Source organism: Hyperoodon ampullatus, assembly GCF_949752795.1.
Source record: "Hyperoodon ampullatus genome assembly, chromosome: 14".
NCBI classification, from domain to species: Eukaryota; Metazoa; Chordata; class Mammalia; order Artiodactyla; family Ziphiidae; genus Hyperoodon; species Hyperoodon ampullatus.
The window spans coordinates 2,140,699-2,164,173 of NC_136927.1; the positions used below are offsets into that span (position 1 = coordinate 2,140,699).

Sequence of the window (23,475 nt, forward strand, 5' to 3'; positions counted from 1 at the left end):
GAGGTGTTTGCTGGCAGTGAAGGCCCTAAGCGGGGTCGGTGGGTGGTAAGGGACAGTGGGTACTGGCAGGAAAGACTCTTCGGGGGTGGGAGAAGGTCCTGCACACGAGGCCGAGAGTGACACTAGACAATATTTATTTTTATTGCCTTTTATCGTCTGCCTTACTTCTCTGTCGGGAGTCAGGAGTACCGTATCTGAATCCTGGTGAGCTGTGCAAGCCTGGGCAAGTGGCCTCGCCTCTCTGAGCCTCCATGGCCTTGCCTATAAGACATGTGAATGCTAACAGCTGCGTTTCAGGAAGTTGTGGGTTCAGAGGAGGTGCTGGGTCAAGAAGTGACTTGCGGTTTACAGACGGTGGACCTGTGAGGAGGGATATCCTCGGACGTCGGGGTCTGTCCCACTTTCACCTCCTTAGCAAAGCCGTGACACAGACCCTCCTGGGTGTCTGGAAGGCCCCCACGGCCCCAGAGGAGCAATTTATAGGCCACTCCCAATTACAGAAAGAATAATTCTGAGCCGGCTCTGACAGCAGGGAATGCTGTAGCGGTAATTGTCCACTGAGAAGCCTCCAGCTCGCTGTGGGAGGTGCTGGTGAGCGGAGGTCTGGGGAGACCCCGGAGCAGGTACCGGGGTCCCGTGGGCTGCATTCGAAACAAAAATAGGTTGGTGAGATGCACGTGGTGTCACCACTCAAGGCCGCTCCCGGGGCTCAGGGCGGACCTTGGACTGCAGCTGGCACCTCCTCTCTGCTGGGTCCAGCCTTGCTCTGGGCAAGGGAGACAGGTGGAACCGGGCTGAGGCCCAGGGGGATTGGAGGTCACAGGGCCAAGTGCAGGTCAGAGCCCCTGCTGGCCTTCAGGGTGCTCCGTCCTCGGTTTGCTAAGTGCCGCTCTGTGCCTGGCCCCCGGCCCCTGTGGCCCACTGACCACACCTGAAGCTTCCTGGAGGGTGTGCCCTCACACCCAGGCCACCGCGGGGGAGGAGCTCCTAGAGCCCGGCTTGCAGCCTCACGCTGCTCATGTCAGCCCCTTCTCCTCGCCCCGGGGGTGGGGAAGGCCAGAGCTCGGGGAACACCCGGCTTGGAGGCTGCACGACGTGGCCCTGCCTCCCTCCCTCCCTCTCCCCCCTCCCCCCCCAGAACCACGCCGGCCTCCCCGCTGCCCCTGCACCCGCCTGTGTGCGCTGTGTGTGTGCAGCGGGGCCTTTGCACGTGCCCCTCCACTCGGGAGCCCCCCTGCCTGGCTCCCTGCCTCCAGTCTGCCTGGCTTCTCAGTGAAGCCCGTTCTGGTCACCCTCTGGAAAAAGGCAGTGCAGCCCTGGCCCTCCTGAGCCCCATGCCCTGACCTGCCTTCTCCTCTTCAGGCACCATTAATCACCTAAACACACTAGACAATACTTATTTTTCTTGCCTTTTATGGTCCGCCTAAATCTCTAGCATTCAGGCTCCACGAGGCCAGGGGCCCGTTTTATCCACAGGTGTAGGCCAAGCCCCACGGATGGATAGGCACGCGGTGACTGTGGGGTCGGGGAAGGAAGGGAGCCACAGGGGCTCCTGCGCCGGGACCCTGCCCACCCGCCCCCCTTGGAAATGTTGACCGTGTCCCTCTGGTCACACAGTGTGTCCTCACTGGGTCCTCCTGGCACCTGGTCTGGGCTCCTGGAGAACTGGCCACAGTGGCCCTCCCGTGTGCGCCCTGTGACGTGGTTCCCAAGTGGCTGCCGTTTTCTCCGACACCCCAGGAGCACGTTGTTCATCCCATAACAGACTGTTAGCTTTGCCCTAGTGTCTGGCGGCAGGGACGGGGGTCTGGGCAGGGGTCCTGAGAAGGTGGAGCCCTACGGCTCCCGGTGGTCGAGACGGGGCTACTTGAAAATCAGTGTGTTCCAATCCCACCTCTGATTCTTTTTTTTTTTTTTTTGCGGTACGCGGGCCTCTCACTGCTGTGGCCTCTCCCGTTACGGAGCACAGGCTCCGGACGCACAGGCTCAGCAGCCATGGCTCACGGGCCCAGCCGCTCCGCGGCATGTGGGATCCTCCCAGACCGGGGCACGAACCCGTGTCCCCTGCATCGGCAGACGGACTCTCAACCACTGCGCCACCAGGAAAGCCCCCACCTCTGATTCTTATGTGCTGTGTGGCTTTGATTAAGCTAGTTTTAGCCTTACTCTCTGCCTCAGTTTCACCCTCTTGAAAATGAGGATAATAACTGTCCCCGCTTCCCTGGGTGTTAAAGCCCTGCCTGGAATGCAGTGGGGTATTCAGTGCTCTTGGTGACTGTTTCTGTTTGCTGCTGACTACTTAAAAATCCGGGGGGCTATGGGGTTGCAACTTGGTGTGACCTTTCTGGAAAGCAAATACAAATCGCTTTTGTACAAAAGTGCAATTTGTACAAATCACAATTTGGCTATACAAATCGAGATTCTTTTTTTTTTTTTTTAATCTTTTGGCTGTGCTGGGCAGCATGTGGGATCTCAGTTCCCCACCCAGGGATTGAACCTGCGCCCCCTGCATTGGCAGTGCAGAGTCTTAGCCACTGGACACCAGGGAAGTCCCTACAAATCGAGATTCTTTAAACATCCACACACAGTATCTTCTGGGAATCTCTCCTGAGGAAAAGGAAACACAGAGCCATATACGAAGATGTTCACTGTGGCGTTTTTGTCCAGCCATTAAAAATGGCATTTTTTTATAGACTGTTTAAGGATTAGGGAAAGCACTCATAATATACTAAGAGGATGTAAGATTGCACACACAATTGGATGTAAATTGGTAAAATATATATGCAGAAAGAAATGTTTAAAGCTCTCTGCTGGCAGGGATCTCAGTAGGTGTTCAATCCTGGTTCCTTTCCCTTCACCTAAGCCAGCAATTAACTGAAAAAACACATCCATGTGTGTATGTATGTGTGTATGTATGCACATATATATATAATATCCCTGGAAAAAAATCACATGTGTATAATTTTCTGGAGGAAGATTTATAAATTATACATACACCCAATCTCCCCCTCTATATGAATATATGTGTATATGTTTACATGTATGTATATGCACACATACACACATATATGCATATATGCCTTTATTTTCTGGATGAACATTTTAAACTGAGGTTATAGCTAAAGGGAGTACAGCCTCGTTTCTTTATTCTTCCCACAAAAACAAGGCCGTTCCTGTTTCTCCAGTTCGGCCGGTCCCGGCCTCACGACTTTGTGCTCTGCAGAGATGGGTTTGCGCATCTGCCTGGCTTTCTCAATCAGGGACCCGCCGGAGCGCTGTTCTCGCCTTAGTCCTGATCTGTTACTTTGTGCATCTTCTCTCCTCTGGCTTGTTCCTTCCGTCGCCTCCCCTCCCCCTCCCCCTCCGAGACACAGTCAAGCCCACAGCAGCCAGTCCCTTCCCGGTAGCTTTTCGGGGTGTGCGGTGGGAGGGCGCGTTGTTTCTGATTAACCCGGGATGCGCCAGCCAGACTCCGCTGCTGCGTCGGGAGGAAAACCCCACCGTGTGAAGTGACTGTCACAGTTCTCCCCGCCCACCTGTCCCCCCGCCCCGCCGCGTCCCCCCTCCCCGCCTGGCCTCCCCCAGCAGTTAAAGTGCTCTTTGATGCTTCCCCACGTCTCCCTACTGACGCTTCCGTGGTCGTGTGCCTGCCCCTCACCTGTGCTAGGAAACTTCTGCAGCCGGCGCTGTGGGGCTCGCTTTCCTTCCCCACAGACACTTGTCCGCCCCTGGCTGGCCTGGCCACGCTGACTTGGGCATCGCGGCTTCATCCGCAGGCCCATGGGGCCCTTGCTGGGAAAGCCGGTGGCTGCAGGTGCTGAGGTGGCCCAGGCAGTGGGGTGACCACAGAGGGCTCAGGGGTGGCTGGTCTCCTGGCGGAGGGGCCTCTGGCTTTGCGGGTGCTCAGCACAAGGGTGGGGGGTCTCACTGCCAGCGCGCCCTCCCTCCTGAGGGCTGGGAAGGGGCGAGTCTGCGCGGTCCTCACCAGGGTTCCATGGAAACCGCATCCCTGCTTCGGGGGAGGGAGGACGCTTCCCCACACTTGGTGCTGGTTAAAGACCCGGCCCCCGAGAAGAGGAGAAAACGGCGTTCCTGGCCTGGCTGGGTGCAGCTGCCGTGTCCTGGGGGGTGCGTTCCTCCCCACAGAGCCCCTTCCCCGGGCCTGAGAGAACGGCCGGAGGCTCAGCCGGGCGTCTCCCTGCAGGTGCCGACGGGCCAGAGGGTGTCCGAGCCGCTTGCTGCCGCCGAGGAGGCCCGACGCCCGGCGGAGCTGGGCCTCGCAGGCCCTCAGCCTCTGGTCCACGTGCCGGGATCCCACGTGGCTGCTGCGCTCGGCCCAAGGGAAGGCCGAGGACGAGCTGGTGGCCAGGCCCTGGGTGGTGCATGGGCGGCCGTGGGGCCTCCCCAGCGTGGCCAGGCCCGTCATGCTGCAGTGCCGGCCGGCCCAGGAGTTCAGCTTCGGCCCCCGGGCCCTGAAGGACGCGCTGCTGTCCACCGACCCAGCCCTGCGGCAGCTCTACACGTCCACCTTCTCCCCAGCCGAGCGGCTCTTCCTGGCTGAGGCCTACAACCCTCGGAGGACGTTCTTCCGCACGCTGCTCATCCACACGGGCTTCGACTGGCTCCTCAGCCGCCCTGAGGCTCCCGAGGACTTCGAGACCTTCCACGCTGCCCTGGCGCCCCGGAAGCAGAGCCTGGCTCGGAAGCACATTTACCTGCAGCCCATAGGTACCTGCAGCCCGTGCATACCTGCAGCCCGTGGGTACCGACGGGCGTGGGCGTGGACCCCGTGGGGCAGCAAGTGGCAGTGAGCTGGAGGGCGGCCTCCTGGGCCATCAGGACACCCCGGTGGGGGACGAGGGCCTGGACTAGCCTGAGGTGGGGAGGTCTGTGCCCGGACCCCAGGCAGGACCTGATACGAGGGGGATGTGCTGGTGTGCTTGGGGTTCGGGGGTGAGACTCAGCCCTCCCCCGCCTCAGCTCCACGCTGTTCAGAAAGCCCAGGGCCCTGGGGCCCCTTGGGCAGCATCACTGCCCTGTGCTACCCACAGGTGCCGCCTCATCCACCTGTGGGTAGAAGCACCCCTGGCCCTATCTGTTGAAGCCAGTGCTGTCCTAGGCACTGTACTGGCTGCTTCCTCTGTGGTGAGGGGTGCTGGGGTCAGGGTTACCCCACTTCATCGGTGAGGACACTGAGGCTGGGAGGGGTCACTTGACCTGCCCAAGTCACAGAGCTGTTGACTGGTAGAGGCAGGATTTGACCCCAGTGCCCTGCTCTTAACCCCGAAGCTGTACTTGGAGACACTGACAGGGCCTGGCGGGGACTCGGGGACTCCTGCATCGTCCTCCAGCGCTCAGACTGGGGACACCAGGTGTGAGGGGCTGTGCGTGGACCAAGGGCCGAGATGCCTCGACCAGGCTCTCTGGGCCTTGCTGGCCAGGTGCTGGGGATGAGGCGGCGGGCCACTGGCTCTGCATGCCAAGGCAGGCCTCGCCCCACGCAGGCTCATTACCCACCCTCCTGCCCTGAGGACCAGAGGCCTGCAGACACCCTCCTGTTCCATCCTCCCCTGGCCAGTCGGCCACCTCTGTCTGTAGACTCTGCTTCCAAACTCCCAAACCATCCATGTTGTCTCCCCGCTGACAGCTCATCTTGTTAAAATGTGGGCTCTGGTTCCAGAGATCTGGGGTGGGCCTGGGGATCTGCATTTCTAATCACCTCCTGGGCAAGCTGCTGGCCTGGGGACACTGCAGCCACCTTCTCGCAGGTCTCCTGGCTTCCAGCCTTGGTCTGTGTCCAGGGTGCTGGGCACAGGCAGATGGGGGCTCCGAGGAGCGGGTAGGGGGCCTGATGGCACTGCTCCGCCCCCAGATCTGAGCGAGGGGCCGGCAGGCGGCGCGCTTCTGGACCACCTGCGGAGCTGCACAGAGGCCTTCTTCGTGGGCCTGCAGGTCAGGTGTCTGCCATCGGTGGCGGCCACTTCCATCCACTGCTCATCACGCCCCAGTCAGGACTCTGACAGGCTCCAGCTCCACACAGGTGAGTGCATGCGGTGTGGGCACAGGTCAGGCCAGCGCAAGGGCAGGCGTCCGCCGCTTGTGTTTCTTTTTGTTATATTCACTAGTTTGTTGTTATTTTTTTAGATTCCACATATAAGTGATATCATATAGTATTTGTCTTTCTCTGACTTATTTCACTTAGCAAAATGCTCTCCAAGTTCATCCATGTTGCTGCAAATGGCAATATTTAATTCTTGTTTATGGCTGAGTAGTATTCCATTGTGTATATATACATATATATATATATATATACCACATCTTCTTTATCCCTTCATCTGTCGATGGACATTTAGGTTGCTTCCATATCTTGGAAACTGTAAATAATCCTGCTATAAACACTGGGCTTCATGTTTTGGTTTTTTTTGGATATATACCCAGGAGTGGGATTGCTGGATCATATGGTAGCTCTATTTTTAGTTTTTTGAGAAACCTCCATACTGTTTTCCACAGTGGCTGCACCAGTTTACGTTCTCACCAACAGTGTATGAGGGTTCTCTTTTCTCCACATCCTAGACAACATTTGTTATTTGTGTTCTTTTTGATGATGGCCATTCTGAGAGGTGTGAGGTGATACCTCATTGTGGTTTTGATTTGCATTTCCCTGATGATTAGTGATGTTGAGCATCTTTTCATGTGCCTGTTGGTCATCTCCATTTCCTCTTTGGAAAAATGTGTATTCAGTTCTTCTGCCTATTTTTTAATCAGATTGTTTGTTTTTTTGATGTTGAGTTGTATGACTTCTTTATATATTTTGGATATTAACCCCTATTGGTCATATGATTTGCAAATATTTTCTCCCATTCTGTAGGTTGTCTTTTCATTTTGTCAGTGGTTTCCTTTGCTGAGCAAAAGCTTTTAAGTTTAATTAGTCCCCGTTTGTTTATTTTTGCTTTTTTTTTGTTTCAGGAGGCGGATCCAAAAAAATATTGCTACAATTTCTGTCAAAGAGTGTTCTGCCTATGTTTTCCTCTAGGAGTTTTACAGCATCCAGTCTTACATTTAGGTCTTTAATCCATTTCGAGTTTATTTTTGTAGGTGGTGTTAGAGAATGTTCTAATTTCATTCTTTACATGTAGCCATCCAGCTTTCCCAGCACCACTTATTGAAGAGACTGTCTTTTCTCCATTGTATATTCTTGCCTCCTTTGTCATAGATTAATTGACCATAAATACATGGGTTTATTTCTGGGCTTTCTATCTTGTATCATTGATCTATATTTCTGTTTTTGTGCCAGTACCATACTGTTCTTTTTTTTTTTAAGATTAATTAATTAATTAATTTTTGGCTGTGTTGGGTCTTTGTTGCTGTGCAAGGGCTTTCTCTATTTGCAGCACGTGGGGGCCACTCTTCGCTGTGGTGCGTGTGCTTCTCATCGTGGTGGCTTCTCTTGTTGCTGAGCACAGGCTTTAGGCGTATGGACTTCAGCAGTTGTGGCACACAGGTTCAGTAGTTGTGGCTCGCAGGCTCTAGAGTGAAGTCTCAGTAGTTGTGGCACACGGGCTTGGTTGTTCTGTGGCATGTGGGATCTTCCCAGACCAGGGCTCGAACTGGCAGGCAGATTCTTAACCACTGCACCACCAGGGAAGTCCCCCATACTGTTTTGATTGCTGTAGCTTTGTAATATAGCCTGAATTCAGGGAGTGTGATACCTCCAGCTCTGTTTTTCTTTCTCAAGATGGCTTTGGCTGTTTGGGGTCTTTTTTGTTTCCATACAAATTCTAAAATTATTTGTTCCAGTACTGTGAAAAAAATGCCATTGGTAATTTGATAGGGATTGCTTTGAATCTGTAGATTGCTTTGGGTAGTATGGTCATTTTAACAATATTGATTTTTCCAATCCAAGAACATGGTTATATCTTTCCATCTGTTTGTGTCATCTTCAGTTTCTTTCATCAGTGCTTTTTTTGTTCTTCCAAAAGAGAGACAAAGTAGAAACACTGCATTCTTTTCAATACGAATAGCAAGATATTGATAACAAAATTTTATAGACATTATTATTATTATTATTATTATTTTTGTGGTACGCGGGCCTCTTACTGTTGTGGCCTCTCCCCTTGCGGAGCACAGGCTCTGGATGCGCAGGCCCAGCGGCCATGGCTCACAGGCCTAGCCGCTCTGCAGCATGTGGGATCTTCCTGGACCGGGGCACGAACCCATGTCCCCTGCATCAGCAGGTGGACTCTCAACCACTGCACCACCAGGGAAGCCCTTACAGACATTATTAGTAAGGAAAATTGGAAACCAGTTTCTCATATTATAAGAACTCTAATGTAAAATATTAGCAAATCAAATCTAGAAATATGTAAAATACATTACAACTCACTTATATTTATTCCAGGAACATGAGGGTAGTTTAACATTTATTTATTTATTTTTATTTTTGGCTTCATTATTCTCTGTTTTTGTTTTTTTTTTAAGTGAAGTATAGTTGATTTACAATGTTGGGTTAGTTTCAGGTATATAACAAAGTGATTCATTTATACATACATATGTATCTATTTTTTTCAGATTCTTTTTCCTTATATGTTATTACAAACTATCGAGTAGAGTTCCCTGGGCTATACAGCAGGTCCTGTTTGGTTACTTACTTTATACATAGTCGTGTGTGTATGTTCATCTCAAACTCCTAATTTATCCCTCCTCCCCTTCCCCTTTGGTAACCAGAAGTTTGTTTTCTGTGTTTCTGTTTTGTATATAAGTTCATTTGTATCATTTTTTTTTAAGATTCCACATATAAGCAATATCATATGATATTTGTCTTTCTCTGATTTACTTCACTTACTATGATAATCTGTAGGTCCATCCATGTTGCTGAAATGGTATTATTTCATTCTTTCTTATGGCTGAATAATATTCCATGTATGAATATACCACATCTTCTTCTTTATCCATTCATGTGTCGATGGACATTTAGGTTGCTTCCATGTCTTGGCTATTGTAAATAGTGCTGCAATGAACAGTGGAGTGCATGTATCCTTTCAAATTACAGTTTTCTCTGGATACATGCCCAGGAGTGGGAATGTAGGATCATATGATAGTTCTATTTTTAGTTTTTTAAGGAACCTCCATGTTGTTTTCCATAGGAGCTGCACCAGTTTACATTCCCACCAGCAGTGTAGGAGGGTTCCTTTTTCTTCACACCCTCTCCAGCATTTATTATTTGTAGACTTTTTGATGATGGCCATTCTGACTGGTGAGGTGATACCTCCTTGTAGTTTTGATTTGCATTTCTCTAATAATTAGTGATATTGAGCATCTTTTCATGTGCCTTTTGGCCATCTGTATGTTTTCTTTGGAGAAATGTCTATTTAGATCTTCTGCCCATTTTTCGATTGGGTGGTTTTTTTTTTTTTATATTGAGCTCTATGAACTATTTGTGTGAACTATTTGGAGATTAATGTCTTGTCAGTTGCATAATTTTCAAATATTTTGTCCCATTCTGTAGGTTGTCTTTTCATTCTGTTTATGGTTTTCTTTGCTGTGCAAACTTTTAAGTTTAATTAGGTCCTGTTTGTTTATTTTTGCTTTTCTTTTCTTTGCCTTAGGAGACAGATCCAAAAAATACTGCTATGATTTATGCTTTCCTCTAGGAATTCTATACTATCTGTTCTTACATTTCTGTTTTTTTTGTTAGAACCATGCTGTTTTGATTACTGTAGCTTTGTAGTATAGTCTGAAGGCAGGGAGCCTGATTCCTCCAGCTCTGTTTTTCTTTTGCAAGATTGCTTTGGCTGTTCAGAGTCTTTCGTGTTTCCATTAAAATTAAAAAATTTTTTTCTAGTTCTGTGAAAAATGTCTGTGGTAATTTGATAGGGATTGCATTAAATCTGTAGGCTGCTTTGGGTAGTATGGTCGTTTTGACAATATCAATTTTTCTGATCCAAGAACATGGTATGTTTTTCTGTCTGTGTCATCTTTGATTTCTTTCATCAGCATCTTACAGTTTTCAGAGTATAGGTCTTTTGCCTCCTTAGGTAGGTTTATTCCTAGGTATTTTATTCTTTTTGATGCGATGGCAAATGGGATTGTTTCCTTAATTTCTCTTTCTGAACTTTCATTGTTAGTGTATAGGAATGCAACAGATTTTTGTGTATGGTTCTTTGTATTTCTGTGGTGTTGGTTGTAACTTCTTTTTCATTTCTAATTTTATTGGTCTGGGCACTCTCCCTTTTTTTCTTTTCTTTTTTTTTTGTGGTACGCGGGCCTCTCACTGCTGTGGCCTCTCCTGTTGCGGAGCACAGGCTCCGGACGCGCAGACCCAGCGGCCATGGCTCATGGGCCCAGCCGCTCCGCAGCATGTGGGATCTTCCTGGACTGGGGCAGAAACCCGCGTCCCCTGCATCGGCAGGCGGACTCTCAACCACTGCGCCACCAGGGAAGCCCCTCCCTTTTTTTCTTGATGAGTCTGGCTAAAGGTTTATCAAATTTGTGCAGGCTTCTGGTGGATGGAGCTGGGTCCTGGCCCTCTGGTGAGCAGGGCTGTGTCAAGGGGTGTGTCTAGAGGTGGCCGTGGACTCAGAAAGTCTTTGGAAGCCAGTTTGCTGATGGGTGGGTTGTGTTCTCGCCCTGTTGGTTGTTTTACCTGAGGCGTCCCAACTCTGGAGCATGTTGATGGGTGGGGCCAGGTCTTGGTGCTAACATGGCGGCCTCCAGGAGGGCTCACACTGATGAATATCCCCCAGTATCTCCACCACCAGTGTCCTTGGACCCACAGTGAACCATAGCTGCCCCCGGCCTCCCCAGGAAACCCTGCAAGACCAGCAGGTTGGCCTGGCCCAGGTTCCTATGAAGTCACTGCTTTTGCCCTGGATCCTGGTGCACACAAGACCTTGTGTGCATCCTGCAAGGGAGGAAGGAGTCTCTGTTTCCCCAGTCCTGTGGAGCTCCTGCACTCAAGCTCCACTGGCCTTCAAAGCCAGATGCTCTGGGGCTCCTCCTCCCAATGCCGGACCCCTAGGCTGGGGAGCCTGGTGTGGGGCTCAGAACTCTCACTCCTGTGGGAGAACGTCTGTGATATAATTGTTCTCCAGTCTGCGGGTCACCCACCTGTGGGGTATGGGATTTGATTATATTGTGAATGTGCTCCTTCTACTGTCTCTTTGGGTTTCTTCTTTATGTCTTTGGATGTGGAGTATCTTTTTTGGTAGATTCGTCTTTTTTACTGGTGGCCATTCAGCAGTTAGCTGTGATGTGCTCGTGAGAGGGGAGCTCAGGGTCCTTCTACTCTGTCATCTTGTCCCAGGATCTTTCATCAGTGTCTTATAGTTTTCCGAGTACAGGTTTTTTGCCTCCTTAGGTAGGTTTATTCCTAGGTATTTTATTCTTTTTGATGCAGCAGTGTCACTTTGTTTTTTAATTTTTAGAAATTTATTTATTTATTTATTTGGTTGTGCCAGGTCTTAGTTGCAGCAGGTGGGCTCCTTAATCGTGGCTCGAGGGCTCCTTAGTTGCAGCACACGGTATCCTTAGTTGTGGCATGTGAACTCTTAGTTGTAGCATGCATGTGGGATGTAGTTCCCTAGCCAGGGATGGAACCTGGGCCCCCTGCATTGGGGGCTCAGAGTCTTAACCACTGGACTGCCAGGGATGTCCCAGTGTCACTTTTTTCATCATTCCCAATTCCTGGCTAAAATTACATTTAGCATTTATATCTATGAGCATAATTGCTTTATAATCTGTGTCTGTGAGTCCAGCATTTGGAGCGCCCATGTTGCTCTTTGTGCTATTTCTGCTAATTCTGTCTTGGTTCTTTTGCCTCGTTGTGTGTCTTATTTTTGATTGTTAGCTGGACGTCTTATGTGAAAAATTAGTTTAACTTTTAGAAGAATTTGTGGCCTGGGATGTAGTTTTTCTGCAGAGAGGATTTTATTTCTCCTTGGCCAGGCACCAAAGGGAGCTGACGGTCTGGGCCACCCTGATGACCCCAGGAGTACAGCCTTCCTCTCCCCGGGTGCAGCCCTTTGGGGTAGCCGGCAGAGCAGGGGCTGTGTCATCAGGGTCACCTTCCCATCCCCCGCCTCAGAAACAGCTCAGCTTCATCTCTTGGGATTTTAATCTTCTCCCTGTTTCTAGTTTCTCATTAGGTCTCTGGTGTTTTAAAAGTCCTGTTTATTGAGGCATAATTTACATATAGAGAAATTATTCCTTCTGGGTGTAACCGTTCTGAGTCCTGACACACACACACACACACATCACATAGCCATCACCATAAGAGTGTGTAGAACAGCTTGCCTCGCCCCCCCAAGCCTTCCTCCGTGCCCCCTGTAGCCACCCGTCCCCCATCTTCAATGCCTTAAGAAGCTGTTCTTTGTCTTTCACTCGGCTTGTTTGGTTATCTTGTAGTGGCAGGTAGTGTGCTGTTACAGCTGCTGTTGAGTTTCTGGGGCTGACAGGGACTACTGGCCGGGTGGGTGCCATCCCAACGGTGGCGCGCCCCTTTCTCTGTCCCAGACTGCAGCCTCGGTCCCTCACTGGGCACAGCCCTCCCCCGTCCCCGAGGGTCTGAGCGGGGCCTGAGGAGCAGTGGCCGGCCTGGGCCCTGCCCCTTCTGCCCCGTGCGGCGCCACCACGCCTGCCGTTGCTTCCGCCTGACTCGGGGGAAACCCAGCATCTGTCCAGCTGCCCCAGGGGCTGTGGTGCCGGGGTCCGGGTGTCCATCTCTGATGACTGCTGAACAGACTGCTGTTTCCCCCGCCCTAGGCTTCGCGGGCCCCTGGGAAGGAACGGGGCCCGGGAGGGCTCAGCAAGCAGGTGGCGTGCAGAGGCCACGAGAGGTGGGATTCCCGCGGTCAGATTACGTGGTTTAGATGGCTGTGTTCGTTTCCTGCGGCCGCTGTAACGAAGCACCACAAACTGGGTGGCTTAAAACAGCAGAAGTGTGTTATCTCACGGTCCGGAGACCAGAATTCTGAGACCAAGGTGTTGGCCGGCCCTGTCCCCTGTGAACGCTCCGGGGGACCCCTCCTCACCTCCTCCACCCCTGGTGGCGGCCGGTGGTCCTTGGTCCAACCTCGGCCTCCATCATCACGTAGCTTGTGTCGCTTCTCCTCTTAGAAGGACCCCAGGCGAATTGGATTAGGCCCACCCTACTGACCTCACCTTAACTTGATTACATCTGCAAACCCTGTCCCCAAGTAAGGTCACATTTCACGCACCGGGCATTACGACTTCCACATTATCTTTCTGTGGAGACACAGCTCAACCTGTAACAATCATCGCTGTCAGTGTCACCTTAAGAACTAACATTCGTTGGTCTCCTCCATGGTCTCAGCCACTCATCCCAAGGTCACACCTGGACCTGGGCTGTCCGGACAGCAGCCACTGGCCACATGTGGCTACTGAACACGCACACGCACACCCGCATTGAAGACTCAGCACGAAAAACTACGTAAACAATCTTACTTTTTAATACTTGATGACATGTTAAAATTTTGGATATGTTAGGTTAAAATATGTATATTATTAAAATCAATTTGATGTTTTAATTTACTTTAAAATTAGTAAAACTTAAAACTCAGTCACACATTCAGGTCACACTGTGTTTCTACGGACAGTGCCGGGCTAGGCCTTGTCATGACCCGCAACTGTGCCGTCTCTGCAGCGGGGCTTTCAAGCATCTCACTCTCAACGCCACCCCCCCCCCCGACATTTCCCGCCGTCTCTCCAGTTTCCTGCTAACGGTTCCTTGATCATCAGGTACAACCCGCTGGTCCTTCCCCCGTCGCGCTGTCTGGATCTGCTTCCTGCCCTGACTCCTACCCTCCCGGCTCGGCCACCCTCTTCCCCTCCTGTCCACACCTGGGTAAATCCGACTCCTGTCTCCCCGGCAGCTGAACGCGACTGGAGAAAAACGCACCCTCCGGTGGTCCCCTCAATGCACGACTGTAGGCCCGAGGGGTCCTGGGTGGTGCCCGGCGCCCCGGGCCCTCAGGTCTTCTCCTTCCCCTTCCTTCTGACAACGACCTTGCTTTTTTTTTGCTGAGGAAATACAGACCAAGGGGGACTGCCAAGCTTCCCTGACGGCGGCTCCCTGCCTGTTGCATCCGTGCTCCCCGTCGTGGACTGCTGGCCTAGCCGCTCTTCACGGACCCGCCCGAGCCCTCCGCCCCCCGCCCGCGCCTGCTCCCACCCACCCGGCAGCTCTCCCCGCCGTCCCCCCTCGGACGGACGAGCTGCTGCGACTCCTCCCGTCCTAACACGCTCTCTGGCCCGCTGTGCCCCGCCAGCTGCCACCCTGCTTCTCAGCTCCTCTCTGTAGCCACAGCCCTTGGAGAAGGTCTTTGTCCCCCGGTTGTATCGCCTCCCCTCTCCTCCGCCCCATCACTCTGAGACCCTCCTGGTCGTGGACCTCTCAGCCCGCTGCCTGTGCCCGCGGGGCTCCTTCACACCCCGCCTCAGCCACGCGTCTACACCCGCGCTCCCGGGAACTGCTGTAACCACTTACTTAGCAGTGACTTAGCAGCTTATACAACACTCGTTCTCTTACAGTTCTGAGGATGGAAGTCTCCCAGGACTAAACTCCAGGCACTGGCAGGGCTGGCTCCTTCGGGAGGCCCCGGGGAGGCCCCGTTGCCTGGCCTGCAGCCCCTCCTCCTCCAGAGCCGGCGCTGTGGCCCCGTCAGCTCTCTCTGACCCTCCTGCCTCCTCTCGTGAGGACCCTGGTGATTCCATCGGGTCCAGCTGGGTAATCCAGAATCACCTTCCCGCTGGGAGACCTTTAATTTAACCACATCTGCTCCCTTCTGCCAGGTGAGGAACGCACGCACAGGTCCCGGGGATGAGATGCCACGTCTTTGGGGCCATCAATCAGCTGCCCGAGGCTGCAACGGCTCTTCCCACGAACACCGGTCTCGTTGGCCCGGCGGCCTTTTTGGTGTCCCCACTTGGACTACCCTGTCCAGACCTCAGCTCTTTCTCCCCCCCGAGGCCCAGGCCCGTAGCCCCCGCTTCACATGGTGCAGCTCGTCTGCTGAGTTTTTGGCCTCAGTCTGAGTTTTTCATGGAATGTCACTAGCTTGCGTCCGACTGTGGGACGAGCTGGTCCCAGGCAGAGGAAGAGGGGGCTGGGCCCGGAGCGGGGGGCCCAGCCCCCCTCTCACTGCCCCCTCTGGCCCTGTCCCCGCAGACGGCATCCTGTCTTTCCTGAAGAGCAGCAAGCCGGGCGATGCGTTATGCGTGCTGGGCCTCACGCTGTCCGACCTGTACCCCCGCGAGGCCTGGACCTTCACCTTCGGCACGTTCCTCCCGGGGCATGGTGAGCCGGCACCTGGGGGCCTCCTGCCTCAGCCCTGAGGCTTGGGAACAGGGCCTGGAACACGTGGGGACATCATCCCCTCGCTGTTTCTCCCAGAACCCCTCCTGGGGGAGAGAATGGGCATATATGGAAATGCTCTCTTGAACGTGCAGTCCCAGCTCTCGCCCCTCCTGGGCCAGGCCCCGGGGCAGGGCGGGGCCTCTAGGACGTGTGCATCCCGAGGAGGGTGGCCTTGCCCGGGGCTCCCTGAGCTGAGGCCGCTCCTGGAGCCTCCGCTTCTCTGCATCTCCCCAGAAGTGGGCGTCTGCAGCTTTGCGCGCTTCTCGGGGGAATCCCTGCAGCGGGGGCCCAGCACCCCTGACCTGGCCCCCGAGGCACCCCTGCAGGACAGAGGCCGGACCGTGTGCTTCAGCGCCCTGGGGATGGTCCAGTGCTGCAAGGTGGGTGTTGGGGTGCTGCCCAGGTGGCGGGAGAAGGCGGGGGACAGGAAGAGGAGGGGCTGCTGGGGGTTCTGGCGAGCTCCAGGAAGATGCTAGGGCGTGGAATCAGACAGAAGGGCGTGAGTGGACGGCCATCAAGCCCTGGGTCCAGCCCTCACAGTGCTGAGGACCATCCTTCACTTGAGGGACTCTGGCCACTAAGGCTCAGAAACGCCAAGTGCTTTGTCCAAGGTCACACAGCTCTCAAGTGGCAGGGCTGGGATTTGAGCCCTCGTCTGTCCGACACCCAAACCTCCATGCTCTGAGGCCCCCAGAGCTGACCACACCAGCTTGCCTTTCTCCCTGGAGCCCAGAGTAGCCCCCGCACCCAGGGGTCCCGGGGATCGGCGGGTGGCGGGCCCCAGGATGCAAGGCGGTGGGGACCTTCTCCCTCAGGTCACGTGCCACGAGCTCTGCCACCTCCTGGGCCTGGGGAACTGCCGCTGGCTCCGCTGCCTCATGCAGGGCGCCCTCAGCCTGGACGAGGCCCTGCGGCGGCCCCCGGACCTCTGCCCCGTCTGCCTTCGGAAGCTGCAGCACATCCTGGGCTTCAAGCTTGTGGACAGGTACAAGGTGAGTCGCGGGCAGGGGGAGGGGTGAACAGGTCTGCGGATCTCGTGGGTCTGGCTGAGTCCTCCGCCAGGCGCCTGGCCCAGTGCTGGTGGCTGTCACCACAGGGGCGCACGGCTTTTATTTCCCAGGCAACCCTAATCAGAGCCGGTCTTTACCGGGCACTGACCGTGTACTAGACCCTGTCCTAGAGCTTCCTGTACTCGGGCCGGTTCTGGCATCACCAAGGGGCCTTCCCCAGCAACACTTTCTCCCTAATTGGCTCACAGCCCCTCCGGAGGAGGAGGCGGAACCAGACTAACCAAGAATCACTGTGGAAAGGCAGGAGCTGCTCTTAATCCGGCCCCGCCCTGAGCGGGGGCTGAGCCAGCGCGGCGATGCTGCCCTCTGCTGTCCGCACGAGGCACTGCCGGGCAGCAGGGCCCAAGAGGGACCCTAGGGAACCGGGTCCATCTGCTCCACTGCAGGGAGAAACCTTATCCTACGGGGAAGTTCGTTTGCAAACTCAGACACTTTACTCTGAGTTCACAGTTCAAAGGCAGGTGGTGGTTATTTTCTTTTTAAAAATCTTTTATTATTTTTAATTGAAGTATAGTTGATTTACAATGTTGTGTTGATTTCTGCTGTACAGCAAAGTGACTCAGTTATACATATATATATATACATACATTCTTTTGTATATTCTTTTCCATTACGGTTTATCCCAGGATATTGGATATAGTTCTCTGTGCTATACAGTAGGACCTTGTTGTTTATCCATTCTATATGTAATAGTTCCAAACTCCCCATCCATTCCTCGCCCACCCCCCTCCCCCTTGGCAACCACAAGTCTGTTCTCTACATCTGTGAGTCTGTTTCTGTTTTGTAGATATGTTCACTTGTGTCATTTTTTAGATTCCACATATAAGTGATAGCATATGGTATTTGTCTTTCTCTGACTTAATTCACTTAGTATGATAATCTCTAGTTGCATCCATGTTGCTACAATTGGCATTATTTCATTCTTTTTTATGGCTGAGTAGTATTCCATTGTATATATGTACCACATCTTCTTTATCCATTCATCTGTCAATGGACATTTAGGTTGTTTTTATGTCTTGGCTTTTGTAAATAGTGCTGCTGTGAACGTAGGGGTGCATTTATCTTTTTGGATTAGAGTTTTGTCTGGATATATGCCCAGCAGTGGAATTGCTGGATCATATGGTAATTCTATTTTTAGTTTTCTGAGGAAGTTCCATACTGTTTTCCCTAGTAGCTGCACCAGTTTACCTTCCCCCCAACAGTGTAGGAGGGTTCCCTTTTCTCCACACCCTCTCCAGCATTTGTTATTTGTAGACTTTTTAATGATGGCCACTCTGACTGGTGTATGGTGATACCTCCTTGTAGTTTTGATCTGCATTTCTCTAATAATTAGTGATGTTGAGCATCTTTTTATGTGCCTATTGGCCATCTGTATGTCTTCTTAGGAGAAATGTCTATTTAGGTCTTCTGCCCAGTTTTTGACTGGGTGGTTTGTTTTTTTTTGTTATTGAGTTGTATGAGCTGTTCGTATATTTTGGAGATTAAGCCCTTGTCAGTCGCCTCATTTGCAAAAACTTTCTCCCATTTCATAGGTTGTCTTTTCATTTGATTTATGGTTTCCTTTGCTGTACAAAAGCTTGTAAGTTTGATTAGGTCCCATTTATTTATTTTTGTTTTTATTTCTATTGCCTTGGGAGACTGACCTAAGAAAACATTTGTATGATTTATATCAGAGAATGTTTTGGCTATACTCTCTTCTAGTTTTATGGTGTCATGTATTATGTTTAACTCTTTAAGCCCTTTTGAGTTTCTTTTTATGCATGGTGTGAGGGTGTGTTCTAATTTCACTGATTTACATGCAGCTGTCCAACTTTCCTGGCACCACTTGCTGAAGAGGCTATCTTCTTCCCACTTTATATTCTTGTATCCTTTGTCGAAGATTAATTCACCTTAGGTGTGTGGGTTTATGTCTGGGCTCTCTATTCTGTTCCATTGATCCATATGTCTGTTTTTGTGCCAATACCACAGTTTTGATTACTGTAGCTTTGTAGTATTGTCTGAAGTTTGGGAGGGTTATGCCTCCTGCTTTCCACGCCCCCCCCCCCTCAGGATTGCTTTGGCAATTCTGGGTCTTTTATGGTTCCATATAAATTATTGGATTATTTGTTCTAGTTCTGTGAAAAATGTCATGGGTAATTTGATAGGGATCGCATTAAACCTGTAGATTGCTTTGGGTAGTATTGCCATTTTAACAATATTAATTCTTCCAATCCAAATGCATGGGATATCTTTCCATTTCTTTGAATCATCTTTAGTTTCCTTTATTAATGTTTTATAGATCTCAGCATATAAGACTTTCACCGCCTTGGTATTTTAATTCTGTGGTGCAATTTTAAAAGGTACTTTCTTTTTTACATTCCCTTTCTGATATTTCATTGCTAGTGTAAAGAAATGCAACCAATTCTAGTAGTTTTTGTGTGGAGTCTTTAGGGTTTTCTATTTATAGTATCATGTCATCTACATAGAGTGACAGTTTTACCTCTTCCCTTCCAATTTGGATACCTTTTCTTTCTTTTCCTTGTCTGATTGCTGTGGCTAGGACTTCCAATACTATATTGAATAGAAGTGGTGTGAGTGGGCATCCTTGTCTTGTTCCAGATTTTAGTGGGAAGGCTTTCAGCTTTTCACAGTTGAGTATTATGTTGGCTGTGGGTTTGTCATAAATGGCTTTTATTATGTGGAGATATGTTCCCTCTCTACCCACTTCGGTAAGAGTTTTTATCATAATGTTGAATTTCGTCAAATACTTTTCTGCATTTATTGAGATGATCATGTGGTTTTTGTCTTCTTTTGTTAAAGTGGTGTATCACATTGATTGATTTGCATATATTGAACCATCCTTGTGAACTTGGGATGGATCCCACTTGGTCGTGGTGTATGAACTTTTTAATGTGTTGTTGGATTTGGTTTGCTAATATTTTGTCGAGAATTTTTGCATCTGTAGTCATCAAAGATATTGGCGTGTAATTTTCTTTTTGGTGGTATCATTGTTTCTGGTATCAGGGTGATGGTAGCTTCATAGAATGGCTTTGGGAGTGTTCCCTCCTCTTCAATCTTTTGGAAGAGTGGTAATTTCTTCTTTAAATCCAACTTTGGATGAAAATACCAAGTTAAATGAAGGCGTAGGCCCACCAACAAAACAGCTTGGGCTTAATTTGAAGACCCGACGTTTTAAGCCAGACGCTTCAAGTGAATCTCATTGTGGCTGAGGTTCTGGGAAGCCCGTCCTCCTCTGGGAGATGGTCAGCCTCTGCAGCCCACTGGCTCTGGGGGCTGGACTCGGGGGAGCGGCTCTTGGACAGGCAGGAGTTGATGATCCGCTGCTTGTGGAGGCGTTGGCTCTACGTTTCTAGCGGGCTCCCAGGCTGCTGCTGGTCGGGGACCCCAGGCTGGGGACCCCTGAACACGGGGCTGGGCACGTCCAGGTCAGAGTTGCCTCTCGGCCTGGGTCTCCCCTAAATGTCTCTGGGGTAAATAGCGCATCGAGGGGCGCTGAGGAGGCAGCCTGCCTCGCTGGAGAGGGGACCCAGAGGCACCGCCCCCGTAGGGAGGTGTCTCTGCTGCTGACTGGCTGACAGCGCTCAGCAGGATGCGACGGGCGTGGGCATCACCGTCACCAGAGCGCCTGCCCCACCAAGCGCAGGGGTGGGGACTTGGCCGGAAGCTGCTCATTATCCTCGTGTGCGTGTAAGGTGGAGGGGGGGCAGCTGCGGCCTACAGAAGGTCTGGGGTTTCTCACCACTTCCTTTCTTGGGGTCTTGCTCGCCTATCGGACCCGAACTTTCAGGCCCTTCGTCCCCCTCCCCTGATGCGTGCCTTCCTGTGACTCCTAACCTCGAGGGGGGCACCTGGGCCTGCTCTGGATCTGTTCCCATCAGTCAGCAGTGTGCTGGTAAGCACCCTCTAAGGAAAAAGCCTCGATTGGGAGTATCTGGCAGTTTCCATGGTGTAAAGACTCCACCACGGCCAGCTCTGAGCCCTCACGGGAGGAGAGTGGGGAGGAGGTGGGCAGTAGCTGACCGCATCTCCGATGCCCGGATGCATCACGCGCAGAGGCGCTAGTGGGATGTAGGAAAACCATCATTCCCTTTGCTTTGAACAGAGTGTTAACAAGTCAGCTCAATTATCCACGAATAACCGTCAGGCTTGCAAAGCTCCTGCAAGTTCGCTGTCTTTAGAGGCCCCATTCCGAGGGCCCCTGTGGTACCAGACTGCCACTCGCCCTGGGTCGTGGGCACAGTGGGGTCCCCTCGGGAGAGGGGCTGGGTCTCCTGGTGGCTCCCTGGCGAGGGAAGGGGGCCGGACAGGCCGACTCAGCCCGCGTCTCTCCCTCGTAGAGACTGTACACCTGGACGCTAGCGGCGGCGGGGACGCGGCCTGGGCCGGCGGCTGGGGAGCCGTCCGTGTCGGAGGACACCCTGCCCTGCAGCGCGGACTCGGGCCTGTGCGGCGAGAGCGACTCGGAGCCGGGCAGCGGCCTGTCGGAGCCCCTGTCCCCGGACGCCTGGAGCCACGCCTTCCCCGCGGGCCCGGAGCTGGAGCCCGAGGATGGGCTGGGCTCCCTGGCGGCCGCGGAGAGTCCGGGGGAGGCCCTGGCAGAGCACGGGCGCTGGCTGGCGGCCTGCATCCAGGCCCTGGAGAGGGACGTGACCGAGGAGGAGCTGGCGCGGGTGGACGGCGCCGTGGACGCCCTGGCCCGCTGGGACCTGTTCACGGGGCGGCTCCCGGCCCCCCGGCACGACCCGCCCTGCGGCCGAGACGGCGCGGGGCTGCGCCGAGTCCTGGGCGACAAGTTCTCCTCCCTCAGGCGGAAGCTGAGCGCTCGCAAACCGTCCAGGGCTGAGGCGTCCCCGCGGCGCTGGAAGGCGGAGGACAATTAGCACGGCTGGTGCGTCTCGTCCAGGGCGCTGCGGGCCCGGCAGCGGGAGGAAGGGACGGTGTCTCGGGAAGCGGAAGGCGATCCGTCTGCACGTGGACCCCGCACCCTCGCGACGCGGCCGAGGGCCGTCCTTGGGCCGCACCCGACTGCACAGAGCAGGTGCCTGTCTCTCCTGCGGCCTGGGGCTCGGGGCTCTGCTGCGGCGAACTCAGATTGCAAGTCCCCAACGTGGGTCCTCCGCTCAAAGGGGGGCAAAGGGGGTCTTGTTGCAATCTACAAGGTCCCCCGCCTCCCCCGACCCCAAGCCCGTAGAAAGGGCCCCTTTCTGCGGCACTAACCGCACTCTAACCTTGGAACTTGGCGTGGGCGTCTCCCTGAAAGTTCCGGGTGGCCACCGCCTACCAGACCACGTGCCCAGAGATGTGCCACTTCTTCTGACAACTGCTGTGGGAAGGGAGGGTGTCCCGTGTGCAGGTCTGAAGGTGCTGCTGCCTGCTGTGACTTGCAGAGGTGGAAGCAAACCGCGGCTCCATCCTCAGGACAGTTTTCTGACAAAGGTGGCCTGGACCCCAACACCGGTGAGGGCAAGGAGATGAGAGTTTTGTTCCGAACACCTGTGTCTGTGTTTTTTGGTCTAGTTCGACCAGTTGCTGAGAGAACAAGTGGTTTAGATGTTAAAATATCCACCACCCCGGTGCAACTGTCTGTCTTCCTTTAATTCCGTCAAACTTTGCTTCCTGTTCTTTGAAACTCCTTTACGTGCAACTCACACATTTGATTGTTAGGTTTTCCTGACCGACTGACCCCGTTTTCATTATCAAATACCCCGGGCTGCTGCTCACGAGTCCTGGGGAGAGATGCTTCTCGTCCGGACAGCAGAGCTCCCGTGGAGTGATGGGTAGGCGCGGCTACTTCCCACCTGGAGAGGCAACAGGAGCAGCTCCTACATTTTGTGCATATAGCTTAGACAGTTTGGGGGGCCTGCTAAGAAAAACAGTACAAACTACAAATATAGAATCAGGAGGGTTGCCCCCCCGAGCAAGGACACCTGAAGCCTCCTTGTGATGTAGGTTCCAGCCCCAGAAAGATGTGAAGGGATGAGACCATCCTGAAGATAAAGCAGCAAGGATGCAGCCCTTCAGACCCGCGTTGTCTTTTTCATGGGGTTGAAGGTGCATCGCGAGGATCCAGAGGTAACTGACGGGGGAGAAGAGGACGTGCCAGGCTCTGCAGAACGTGTGCTGGGCCGACCCCGCAGACAGCACGATGGAGGAGGAGAAGGAGGCCTCGGAGTCTGTCACTGTGAACAAACCGCTCACCCCTTAGTGGCTTCAAACCCCAGCAACCTATGCCGCTCAGAAAGCTGCAGTGTGGACGGAGCTTGGTGGGGCAGGTCTGCCCCTGGGGCTGGGCTGGAGAGCCCCTGCTCTAGGACGGCTCGCTCACGGGGCTGCCGTGTGATGGCCGAGGGCCAGGGCCTTGGTTCTGTCCGGGTGGCTTGGGCTTCCGTGTAGTAGGGCGGCTGGCTACCAAAGGAGGGATTTCCTGGAGTCACGTGGAAGACGTGTAGCCTCTCAGGACTCAGCCATACTCTGTTAAGGCCGCCTGAAAGGCTCACCCAGGCTCACACACAGGGAGGGGATGTAGATCCCACCTCTTCACAGGGGTGTGGTGAGGTTCTGGAAGAGCCTGGGAGGTGAGAAAACATTTATGAAAAACCTGCCCCAGTTAGCGTTTGCTGCTCAGATTGGCCATCATACCTGCGACAAAATCGTACCTGTTTTTCTTCTGCAAAAGATTAACGACTGGAATGATGTAGGCACACACACAGGTGACGAAGAGAGAAGAGCCTGGCTCAGACTGAGGGAGGGCGCTCAAGGGGGTCGTCACGAGATTCTTGGTGCTGTCTGTCTGCAACTGTGGCCTTTGGCTCCAAACTGTGACGAGTGTCCCAGAAAAGCATTCTGAAGTGGGGAGGGACAAGCCACTTCCTCCACGGCCTTCATCAGTTGCAGATGGAGGACACTCTTTAAAGACAGCTGCTGGGAGGGAAGTTTTGAAAGTGAAACGTTTAGGAGCAGAGATGATAGCGTCCTTCCTCTGCTCAAATATCAGCCAGGTTCTGCCCCTGCTGGGGGTGGAGAGCAGTTGGG

At 52.9% G+C, this 23,475-nt stretch overlaps 1 protein-coding gene across 2 annotated transcripts; it reads left to right on the forward strand.

Moving 5' to 3' along the window:
* Positions 1–4,424: 4,424 nt before the first annotated feature.
* On the forward strand, positions 4,425–21,323 carry AMZ1 (archaelysin family metallopeptidase 1; the record flags this gene model as incomplete). Of its 2 annotated transcripts, none has more annotated exons than XM_079719462.1 (6): positions 4,425–4,728; positions 5,873–6,040; positions 15,185–15,313; positions 15,608–15,753; positions 16,189–16,365; positions 20,781–21,323. In XM_079719462.1, the coding sequence occupies 6 exons, from the start codon at positions 4,425–4,427 to the stop codon at positions 21,321–21,323; spliced, it is 1,467 nt and encodes a 488-aa protein (XP_079575588.1). The 2 variants fall into 2 exon arrangements, with proteins under 2 accessions (XP_079575588.1, XP_079575589.1); XM_079719463.1 differs by having other exon boundaries at positions 16,258–16,365.
* Positions 21,324–23,475: the final 2,152 nt, after the last annotated feature.